We start from the raw sequence: 12,174 nt of genomic DNA on the forward strand, positions 1-12,174 counted from the left end.
GTATTTTTCTTTTGTCTTTCTTGATTGATGTTGAAGATTCCATTCCATATGTTATAATAGGATTATCCATTAATTTGTAAAATTCTAACTTTGAGATCATCCTTATCTTGTCACCCATGGTTCCATATGTCATTTGAAACTTATTTCATTTATTAGTGACATCGGTTTCACATTCATAGCTTGTATCGCAACCTAACAGCTGAATATATGACACCTATTTTATTGGATTTCATCTAGTAGTCTTTTGGAGCGGACTGTAAACTTTCCTTTTAAAGCTATTAATTTAGTTTTTTACTGAAATTTTTAGATGGCAGTTCTCACATATTTGATTTAGACGTTGTATTAAAAACTAGAGGTCACTTTCTGCTGTGTGAATACTTATTTGGTCGCGGCAAAGAACAAGGTATCTATGTTTGTATTTTCTGGTAGTAATCTCACATCTTGGTGTTCCTCTCTAATGACATGACGGTACCATATACTGTAATGGTTCCTCTCCCTTTTGAATGTAGAGGTTTGGTGACTGCTTCATTTAGAACGTGTTCTCTTCTCCGATGAAGTGGTTCTTCATTGTCATTAGCATCTCTATAGGGCGATCTCATTCACTTGCATATGTTTTTAAAAGGAAATTCTCCTCTTTTTTTCCAATACTGTCATAATTTCTCAGAATTATGATGCCTGGACAGGTATTTAACACCATGCAGGTAGAATTTCCAGTGATCTACGACTTTCTGTGAATGTAATACTGATAAGAAGTTATTTTCGTAAATAACTGGACAACACTGGCATTATAAAGTGCTTAAAAAGATTTCCCTCCGCCATCTAAGCTATTTGGCAATAAATACAAGCGATGTCTTCGATGAATTAGTAAGACTTTGTGGGCATTAAAATTCTGTAACTGAGGAGTAGGAGTGTTGTGGGTTGGCAGGACAGCCAACACCGTGATATTAGAGGAAGCCGAAAGGCAAGCGTTTTAGCTCACACAGGTTGGCGTGAGGTCTGGAACAGGTCAAGGAAATTAGACTTTAGAAAATAACGGACGTAGCTGGTGGAATACTTAACTTTAATCCATAAATGATGAGCGTCGCTCTTGACGGTACATGTTTTACAGTATCAATAGTAACTGGTAATGGCGCCTTGCTAGATCGTAGCAAATGACGTAGCTGAAGGCTATGCTAACTATCGTCTCGGCAAATGAGAGCGTATTTTGTCAGTGAACCATCGCTAGCAAAGTCGGTTGTACAACTGGGGCGAGTGCTAGGAAGTCTCTCTAGACCTGCCGTGTGGCAGCTCTCGGTCTGCAATCACTGATAGTGGTGACACGCGGGTCCGACGTATACTAACGGACCGCGGCCGATTTAAAGACTACCACCTAGCAAGTGTGGTGTCTGGCGGTGACACCACAAGAAGGACTGTACTGAAGGGCTGTTAAGAAAAGTTCTAAGGTAAGTGAACATATAGGTAAACGTGTAAGTGAATATATAGGTAAACGTGCATGACTTATAGCATGGCTCCTGTGCATATGCGTAACAAATAAACACAACAAGAAAGGTGAATCTTCGGTTCAGGAGGAGCAAGACTCCATTTCCTTTTACGGCTTTCCAAATTTTGCATGGTTTCCGAGAACCATTCGAGGAGAATTACAGTGTATTGCTTTTTATACGACCTTGGCGGATGTCCTTTTCCATCAGTTTTAATCAGGACTAGTGTTACAAATCCAATCACTTAGCCTCCAATGATACATTGGAGTGTATCTGTTGTTTATTTTGCCAGTTAGATTCCCTACAAACACAAAAGACTAAGTTTATTTTCAAGCAACTCTTGCACCAATACGTTTTTCCAGCTCTTCTGAATCAAAAGTATGTACAAAACCCTGAAATGTTCCATATCTGTATCGTCAGAAAAAGAAATAAACAAAGAAGCAAAGCCTGCATGGAGTAATTTTGGTGATTCAAATAGTGCTTTAAAAACTAAACTCGATTTGTCCAAAAAGCGAAATATTTGCGATCATTCTGTATTACCATTTTGCTAAAAGATTTTGTTAAAATGTTCTGGACTAGCCCCCATTCGAATATCTGGGAGGAGACTGCCAAGTGGAAGGTGACCATGATAAAAATACTGAGTAATCAACGAAAGGATAACGTTCTATGAGTCGCGGGTGGCATATAAGACGTTTCAACGTGATAGAGAAGATAGAAAATTTGAATAGGAAAATGCAAAGGCTCGATCTAGATATAGTGGGGGGTCAGCGAGTGAAATGAAATGGAAAGAAGGCAATGATTTCTGGTCAGATGAATATAGGGTGTTGTCAAAAGTAGCAGAAAATAGTTTAACGGGAGTAAGATTCGTTATGAAGAGGAAGGTAGGCCGGAGTGTGAGCTACACTAGTAGTAAGTGGGCCAATTGGGTGCACTTGCAGATAATTTAATGACATTTTTATTTTCTTATAAACGACTAGGCTGAGCACAGTAGCAACGTAATTACTAATATTTTTAAATGGATGCAAGGTAACACAACCACAAAAATAAAAATTTTCAAAAATTTTAAATCATATATCAAATTCTGCAGCCCCAAAAAGCTACACATCAAACTTTAGATCGTGAAATTCGTTATCATTCTTTTTAAGCTTCTTCATTTCTTCATATTTTTAGTTTAATGTCACCATATTTAAAAATTGAAAGTGCTCAACACCAAGCTATAGAATTAAATGAACAAACTGATAACTACAGCTTCAATTGGAAGAGAAAGATAAAGAATGTCTACATTCAAAAGATTTTTCAGATGCCATAAAACAAGTTGTCCAAAATATTGATATAAAAACTATCTTTATTAATGAATCAGGATTATATTGCTTAATATTAAAATCAAAAAAGAAGAAGCAAAAGCACTTAGAGGTGCGAAAATCACTTTACTATACTTTCAACTACATTTTAAAAACAATTAAATTTTATGTATTTTTTGCCTTTCTAATTCTAACTACTTTTTTTCAAGCCTATTAAATTTATTCCTCTATAAATGTAAGTTGAAAATTGACTGTCTACAGCAAACAAACAAAAAATACTCCATAACAGAACTGTTACTTACAGTAAATTTGAATAACAATAATAGTTACAGATTTAATACACTGTACAAAATATGTAGATAAAAAATTAGAAGAGATTCAATAACCATAAGGCACTGTATCATAATTTTATCGAACAACTCTTTGATCATACTGAAATGCAAATTCTTTCTTAACCTGTTTGTTAACCAGATTTTTAGTATCAACATCGCTGGTTATCCGATTGTATTCTAACTGTATCTTTTATTTTACTTCACTTTCTAGTAGCCTTATCATAGATTCAGCATTCAATTTTTGAATATTCTTGTAATTTAATGTGAATTCATTTACATTCATTTCTGTATTCTTATCATTTTTCTCATAATAGTAATTTTTCGGACCTGTGGAAGCCCAATCTGTAATCCAATTATTTCCTAATTCATTAGTCCATTCACCTAACATACAACCTGTTTCCACAGTATTTTTACCATCATCAATATATACTACAGAATCAGTATCAAAATATGCAACAGATTCTCCCAGTTTATCTAACATATCATACAATCTTAGCCTTGCATTTGATGTAGTGAATGCAGCTATGAAAATATTTGTAGCTGCATTGTTTTCCACATAGTAATCCTTGAAATTGTACCTCATCTGAACCATCTGCTCTGTAATAAAATTTACATCTAAGTTATCTAATCGATCATCCAGTAATATCTCATAAAATCGTTGCAAATCTGTCACAAACTCTGTTTGACTCATATTTTGCCTTTGTCCAAATTAGCCCCCATAATGAATTAAGACATATCTTAGCAACAGCTCGTTTTCCAGGATTTTCCTTTATTCTATCACGATATAAGTCAATGTTCAATTTCTCTTTAACTGTCTTGATGTATTCTTCATCACTTTCAAAATTATGTGAACTAGTTTCTAATTTTATTTTCTTAAAGTCTTTCACATAATTTTTAAACATAATATTGCTTTTATGTTTAAAATCCCATACGTTATAGACGTCTAAATATTGCTTTTATGTTTAAAATCCCATACTTCATAGACTTCTATAATTTTATATCCTTTTTCTACAGCTTTCTTTACTTCATCTGTTACCCTAGTTCCAATAAAACTTCTTTCTTCATGACTGTGATTGCATTTACTTATTTGTTCTTCTGCACATATGACACACAAACGAAAAAATAGTTTTTCATTTTTATTGATTTGGATGCCTACAGGTACAACAGTATGATACAATTCTCTAGGAACCAGTACTTTACATTTTATTAAACCATACCAATTTTTAGAATACTATCTTGGTCTATGTATTTTTCTTTCATATTGCTCTGGATAATAATCATAATATTGCACAGTAGGATAAAGACTACATACATCAATGTATTTTAATTTTGAGCTAATAACATCTGGTTTAGCTCTTAATTTTATTGCATTTGTTCGTCCACCATTAAATGCATCTCTTGGTTTCAGTGGTTCAATAACTTCTGGTAAATGCTTTAATGTTTTAAGCGTTTTATACTCTGTTGAGTTCAGCCAGTCACATTCCCACATTTCCATTAAATTGCGTCCAGCATTTCGTATTTCTACACTTCTTGTTAAAGTCTTTTGATAAAGGTCATCCATCGTTTCCTTATTTTTATTGTTAATTGTCTCACTTTTGAAACACTTTTTACAGCCATGCCAATAACAACCATGGTACTGATAAACAGTGTTAGTTTCTTTATCAAATCCATCTACTTTTGCTCCTGAAACCCTTACTTCTCTACCATTAAGAGTATGTTGAATGTTGCTATTATTTAAACTGTCCAACCAAGCTGTCGATTTGATTCTTGAGTTTCTCCCGGCGTATTTGATAATCAAAATATCCACGGGTGTGCTGCCGGTCTATAGTGTCCAACGGGCACAATATTTCGGCGATCATACATGTCGCCATCATCAGGTGAACTGACGGACTCACCTCCAGCGAACGTGACGGCACGGAGATCCGTACGCTATGGCTGCTCAGAGGGAACTGGGTTCGGTCGCGGCGGCGGCCGATTTAAATACCCTTCGGCCGCGGCGCGCTCCCTCCGCCGTCCGCGCCCCGCGCCACGGTGGGACAGATTGCGACGGCGTCTGAGATGACGTCGGTGTGATGGCTCTGTCCACCGTGGTCGTCGCAACTATACGTTTGCTCGATTTACTCTTGATTAACCCAATCGCTGGTTCCCAAGACTTGCTAAGATTATAGCCACAGTCACGGTTTATGAGGTCGTCAATGGTGCGAATTTCGATGGCCTCTCTAACAACGCTGTCCCAGTATCTCAACGTCTGTACCAGAATCCTCGTGCGGTCATACTCCATGGCGTGATTTTCCGACAAACAATGTTCAGCGACCGCCGACTTGCTCGGATACATCAGTCGAGTGTGCCTCTGGTGTTCACGGCATCGATCCTCGACGGTACGCATCGTCTGACCAATATACGACTTGCCACATTGACACGGAATCTGGTACACGCCGGCCTTCCTCAAACCGAGGTCATCTTTGGCGCTCCCCACCAGTGCACGAGTTTTATTTGTAGGACAAAACACAGTTCCGACCTGGTGTTTCTTCAGAATGCGGGCGATTTCCCCGAGAGTGCGCCTGTGTATGGAATAAATGCAGTGCCTACCTCTAAACTCCATACACCCCAACATCAAATTCACTATGGAGACTGAAACGGAGGGTAAATTACCTTTCCTTGACGTCTTGGTCAAGAGAAGGGCTGACGGCACCCTAGGTCATGGGGTGTATCGGAAGACAACGCACACTGATCTGTATTTGCACGCAGACAGCTGCCACCACCCTTCACAGAGGAACGGGGTACTTAAAACTCTAGTACATAGGGCGCGCACTATCTCTGACGCAGAGAGTCTACCCCAGGAATTGGAACACCTGAGAACTGTATTTCGAAAAAATGGGTACTCAGAGTGGCAGATTCAACGTGCTCTCCGCCCAACCACTGCAGCACAACCTGTTGAGATGGATGAAGTCACGAGGGAGGAGGTAGGCACTGCATTTATTCCATACACAGGCGCACTCTCGGGGAAAATCGCCCGCATTCTGAAGAAACACCAGGTCGGAACTGTGTTTTGTTCTCCAAATAAAACTCGTGCACTGGTGGGGAGCGCCAAAGATGACCTCGGTTTGAGGAAGGCCGGCGTGTACCAGATTCCGTGTCAATGTGGCAAGTCGTATATTGGTCAGACGATGCGTACCGTCGAGGATCGATGCCGTGAACACCAGAGGTACACTCGACTGATGTATCCGAGCAAGTCGGCGGTCGCTGAACATTGTTTGTCGGAAAATCACGCCATGGAGTATGACCGCACGAGGATTCTGGTACAGACGTCGAGATACTGGGACAGCGTTGATAGAGAGGCCATCGAAATTCGCACCGTTGACGACCTCATAAACCGTGACTGTGGCTATAATCTTAGCAAGTCTTGGGAACCAGCGATTGAGTTAATCAAGAGTAAATCGAGCAAACGTATAGTTGTGACGACCACGGCGGACAAAGCCATCACACCAACGTCATCTCAGACGCCGTCGCAATCTGTTCCACCGTGGCGCGGGGCGCGGACGGCGGAGGGAGCGCGCCGCCGGCGGAGGATATTTAAATCGGCCGCCGCCGCGACCGAACCCAGTTCCCTCTGAGCAGCCATAGCGTACGGATCTCCGTGCCGGCACGTTCACAGGAGCTGAGTCCGTCAGTTCACCTGATGATGGCGACATGTATGATCGCCGAAATATTGTGCCCGTTGGACACTATAGACCGGCAGCACACCCGTGGATATTTTGATAAGCTATCGATTGCTTACTCTAATTTTCCTTCTGTTCTTTATCCAATACAGCAATTGTATTTTTCGGTAAATATTAAGATCTGTAAACTGTCATAAAAACGCCAGCAATAGTTAAATAACAGAATGGATCACTGTTAGAAATTTCCAGAACTTGTTTTCTTAATTCCAAACAACCTCTTCTTAATATATCTACATCAGAATTATAGTACTCTTTTAATTTCTTTCTTCATATTGAACACATAATTTTCTTTAACTCTGGAGCTGTGCCATTTAAGAAATGCTTCTGTATCTTTTGGTTTCATAGTGTCATCACAGTAATATTCAGTATCAGGAATTGGTCCTATGTAGTTTTCATATTCTGGCTTTTTGAATAAATGAGGTAAGTAACCTTTCTCCAGTTCTTTTAAATCAAAAGTTTTTGGAAAAGTGCTGAGTGGTCCTTGGATAAAGTTACAACTATCTATAATTTTTATACCTTACTGTTTGATCTCCAATAACATTAATTTAGTTCCTTTGTAGATGGTATATGGCCTTATTGTATTTTCAACACAATACTTCAAAATAAATTGGGAATCGTAATCTTTTGCATAGTGAGCTAGGAATGTGTGATAACTGTTCTTTTCAGATATCATCCACTTCATCATTTATCTTAAATTTATAAACAGTATCACCTTAAAATTGTAGACAATTATAAGATTTGGAATGTGTGTTCCAGTTTCTTGAGTTGCTTCATAATCAAACCACATGTATCTTTCAGTATAGGTACAATTCACTTTCTTTGGAAAGCCTTTCTTACAACATTTATACACAACCTGTGTCGCCTGGCCACCAAGAGCTGTTCCAAGAAGAATTGATTCACGGATCCAGTTATATGGCTCCTTCCGTGTATAGAGATTTTACGACTATGACGAGTGGGGCCTGAAGATAGCACCAATATAATGCCGAAACTGATATCACATATAAGTTCATAAAATAAAATAAATTTCTACAATACATATGGCTGTTGGTAAATTATTGTATCAAGAAGAAAATACTTTTGTTGCATTTTCAGCGGAATTTCTTGTAGGTACTAACCAAAGCAGAGGTGACAGTAGATCTTTTTGAATGGTCGCCATGCAATTGTGGGCGCGAAGGGGCTCCACCTACTATTTACAAAGAATATGAGCACATGCTTCCCTTTAGGACGGCACTTCCCCTCCAGCACTGCACGTTTCCCCTACAGCACCAGCCTGTAACCCTGACCACTACCCTCTCCCCACGCTTGCCCTGCCGCATCTACCATCCATGTTGTCCTCTGCGCGCGCTACTTAAGAATGATGTTGTACTGGTCGCCGGACACGTCAGAGCTTACAAGAGGAAGACCTCAGACACGGCCAACCGATTCCGCTCAAATTTGACAGGTCGCTTCTGTACAACCTAAAACGAAGGAATCTAAGTTGTTTTGGGTCAACACCCCGAGTTTTTTAGAAAATCACTCCTAAAGGTTGTGAAGAGGAATCGACTCAAGATTGGAGGGTTCGATAGATAATTGTAAATAGAGCATTTTTCATCATCGGGTATGGGGTCCGCAAACGCAAACTTTCCCAGAAATCGAGGAAAGAAACTTATACAACTGCCGCTCCTGTATCCACATGGTAAACGCTATTCGCCGACAGCGCTGATAGCGCACCGGCCAAGGTAACTGGCTGGGACTCGAAGAACCCGGGTTCGAATCTCGAAAGATATGACCCAACAAACAATAACTAGTTACTACAGCATACAAAGACGAGCTAATTACTACAAACAACTCGTACATACAGTACTCGTCATGTATTACTTACGAAAGGACACTGTATTCATTCACAAAACGTATTTCATGCGGCGCATTAACGATGGAAAAATCACTACATGTATCCGCGAGGTTCGCTGCAGCCTAATGACAAAAAACAATTATTTCCGATTGACTTCTATAAGGCTCGTGCTGGACACCTTCACTCTTCCAGGTTCACAACTATGATATGACGAAGAGGCAACCGGGACAACTTAACTCTCCGCACGTGCATTCTGTCCCGTGTCTCGCTATAAACAAGCGTTGCGCGGTTGGCTATCTGTGATCCATTGTGAGGAATTCGCAGCACTCTTACTCGGAGTTGTTTTCATGTGACAAGGCTTAAAAGTTTAATACTTTACTAACTCACGGCGATTGGGAAATTAGTTTGCGTACCTTATTATTATCATTCCTTATTGATTTACTTACCTTGTTAACTCTCCTATCCCTATTAATTGAGATATGGAAAAATACAGACGAAAACAATGACATCTGCTAGGTTTCTTCGAGATTCGAACACGGTATTTTCGATTCCCAGCCAATTACCTTGGCCATTGCGCTATCGGCGGTGCCGGCGAAAAGCGTTTTGCATGTCGGTACAGAAGCGGCAGTTGTAAAAGTTTCTTACCCCAAGTTCTGGATAAGTATGCGTTTTCGGACCCCATACCTGATGATGAAAAATCCTCTACTTACAATTATCTATCGATCCCGCCAATTTTGAGTTGATTCTTCGTCATAACCTTTAGGGGTGATTTTCTCAAAAACGAGGGGGTGTTGACCGAAAATATCTTAGATTCCTTCGTTTTAGGCTGTACACAAGCGATCTGCCAAATTTGAGCCGAATCGCTTGGCCGTGTCTGAGGCCTTCCCCTTGTCAGTCCCGGCAGACAGACTGTGACGGTGGCAGGTGAGCAGCGCTGGCGCTCGTGCCGGCAGGAACCTGGGCCACAACGCGTTCCCCGTGCTGCCGACGGCCGGCCTGGAGCGCCTGCTGGTGCTGAAGGTGTTCAACAACGGCGCGCTGCGCGAGTTCCCGCCGCCGGAGCGGTTCCCGCGCGTGCAGCGGCTGATGCTGGCCTACGCCTACCACTGCTGCGCCTTCCTGCCGCTGCTGCCGCCGGACCCGCCGCCCAAGCCACCCCTCAAGGACTCCGTCATCTTCCCGGAGGACCCCGAGTTCGACATGAGCCTCTGGAACTCCAGCCTGACCGACCTGTGGCCGCAGCTGCGTCAGTACCTTTACATCATCTCACTGTGTTTGTATCTCTGCCCTGCAGCTCGTTACAGTTTTAGCGCTTTTATTCTATCTTATTCACTGTGCAGCCTGTGCTTAGACATAAGGTAAGCTATAGTTACGAACAGGCTCGCTGACTCCTAACTGGGTTAAAGTTTTATCCACAGCCGTATTTTAAAACACTCACTGCTTTCACTGCCCTGATTATTTGGCGTTTGACTTGTAAGTCCGAAAGCAAAAGGAGAACGGATCACAGACAGTATTTCTTTTGCATGTCATTAGCTTCTCGTTGTGATGATAGACTTATCTGTAGCGTAGACCAGCGTCTAAGTAATGTTAGAACGTGAAAGTTTAGTTGCGAGTTGATTAAGCCAACGAGTGTGTAGGTGTGACTGTAGACTGATCTGTAAAGTAGTGAGAGATATAGATTAGGCTGGAGAGTGAGAGTTCAGTTTCGAGTTGATAAGCCACTGTATTAGATTAGCAACTGAGACGCTTAAATTAGTAATTGAGTTTTGCTAGTTCTGGAGCAAAATAACTGATGATGGTCGAAGTAGAGAGGATATAAAATGTAGACTGGCAATGGCAAGGAAAGCGTTTCTGAAGAAGAGAAATTTGTTAACATCGAGTATACATTAAAGTGTCAGGAAGTCGTTTCTGAAAGTATTTGCACGGAGTGTAGCCATGTATGGAAGTGAAACATGGACAATAAATAGTTTGGACAAGAAGAGAACAGAAGCTTTCGAAATGTGGTGCTACAGAAGAATGCTGAAGATTAGATGGGTAGATCACGTAACTAATGAGGAGGTACTGAATAGAATTGGGGAGAACAGAAATTTGTGGCACAACTTGACTAGAAGAAGGGATCGGTTGGTAGGACATATTCTGAGGAATCAAGGGATCACCAATTTAGTATTGGAGGGCAGCGCGGAGGGTAAAAATCGTAGAGGGAGACCAAGAGACGAATACACTAAGCAGATTCAGAAGGATGTAGGTTGCAGTAGCTACTGGGAGATGAAGAAGGTTGCACAGGATAGAGTAGCATGAAGAGCTGATCAAACCAGTCTCTCGACTGAAGACCACATCAACAACAACAAGCCACTGTATGTGTCGTTTCTTTGGTCTTCAGTCCAGAGCCTGTTTTGAATGAATGGTTCAAATAGCTCTGAGCACTATGGGACGCAACAGCTGAGTTCATGAGCCCCCTAGAACTTAGAACTACTTAAACCTAACCAACCTAAAGACATCACACACATCCATGCCCGAGACAGGATTCGAACCAGCGACCGTAGTGGTCGCGCGGTTCCAGACTGAAGCACCTAGAACCGCTCGGCCACACCGGCCGGCAGAGACTGGTTTGATGCAGCTCTCCATGCTGCTCTATCTTGTGCAAGCTTCTTCATCTCCCAGTACCTACTGCAGCCTACATCCTTCTGAATCTGCATAATGTATCCATCTCTTGGTCTCCCTCTACGATTTTTACCCTCCACGCTGCCCTCCAGAACCAAATGGGTGATCCCTTGATGCCTCAGAACGTGTCCTATCAACTTATCCCTTCTTCTAGTCAAGTTATGCCACAAATTTCTGTTCTCCCCAGTTCTGTTCAATACCTCCTCATTAGTTATGTGATCTACCCAACTAATCTTCAGCATTCGGCATTCTTCTATAGCACATTTCCAAAGCTTCTATCGTCTTCTAGTCCAAACTATTTATCGTCCACGTTTCACTTCCATACATGGCTGCACTCCATAAAAATACTTTCAGGATCGACTTCCTGACACTTAAATCTATACTCGATGTTAACAAATTTCTCTTCTTCAGAAACGCTTTCCTTGCCATTGACAGTCTACATTTATATCCTCTCCACTTCGACCATCATCAGTTATTTCGCTCCCCAAATAGCAAAACTCATTTACTACATTAAGCGTCTCATTTCCTAATCTCATACCCTCAGGATTACCCGATTTAATTCGACTACATTCCATTATCCTCGTTTTGCTTTTGTTGATGTTCATCGTATATCCTCCTTTCAAGCCACTGTCCATTCCGTTCAGCTGTTTTTCCAGGTCCTTCGCTGTCTCTGACAGGATTACAATGTCATCGACGAAACTCAAACTTTTTATTTCTTCTCCATGATTTTAATTCATACTCCAGATTTTTCTTTTGTCTCTTTTACTGCTTGCTCAATATACAGATTGAATAACATCTGGGGTAGGCTACAATCCTGTTTCACTCCCTTCCCAACCACTGCTTCCCTTTCAT

The 12,174-nt window shown here is 41.1% G+C and overlaps 1 protein-coding gene across 1 annotated transcript in view; it reads left to right on the plus strand.

The window, feature by feature from the left end:
• Positions 1 to 12,174, plus strand: part of LOC126095461 (leucine-rich repeat-containing G-protein coupled receptor 5-like) — a 1,115,085-nt gene that overhangs the window by 927,781 nt on the left and 175,130 nt on the right. Inside the window, exon 14 of the mRNA XM_049910253.1 lies at positions 9,615 to 9,907. Within this exon, the coding sequence (XP_049766210.1) occupies positions 9,615 to 9,907 (293 nt within the window). The remainder of the gene's footprint in view (positions 1 to 9,614; positions 9,908 to 12,174) is intronic.

Source organism: Schistocerca cancellata, chromosome 8 (genome assembly GCF_023864275.1).
Source record: "Schistocerca cancellata isolate TAMUIC-IGC-003103 chromosome 8, iqSchCanc2.1, whole genome shotgun sequence".
Lineage (NCBI taxonomy): Eukaryota > Metazoa > Arthropoda > Insecta > Orthoptera > Acrididae > Schistocerca > Schistocerca cancellata.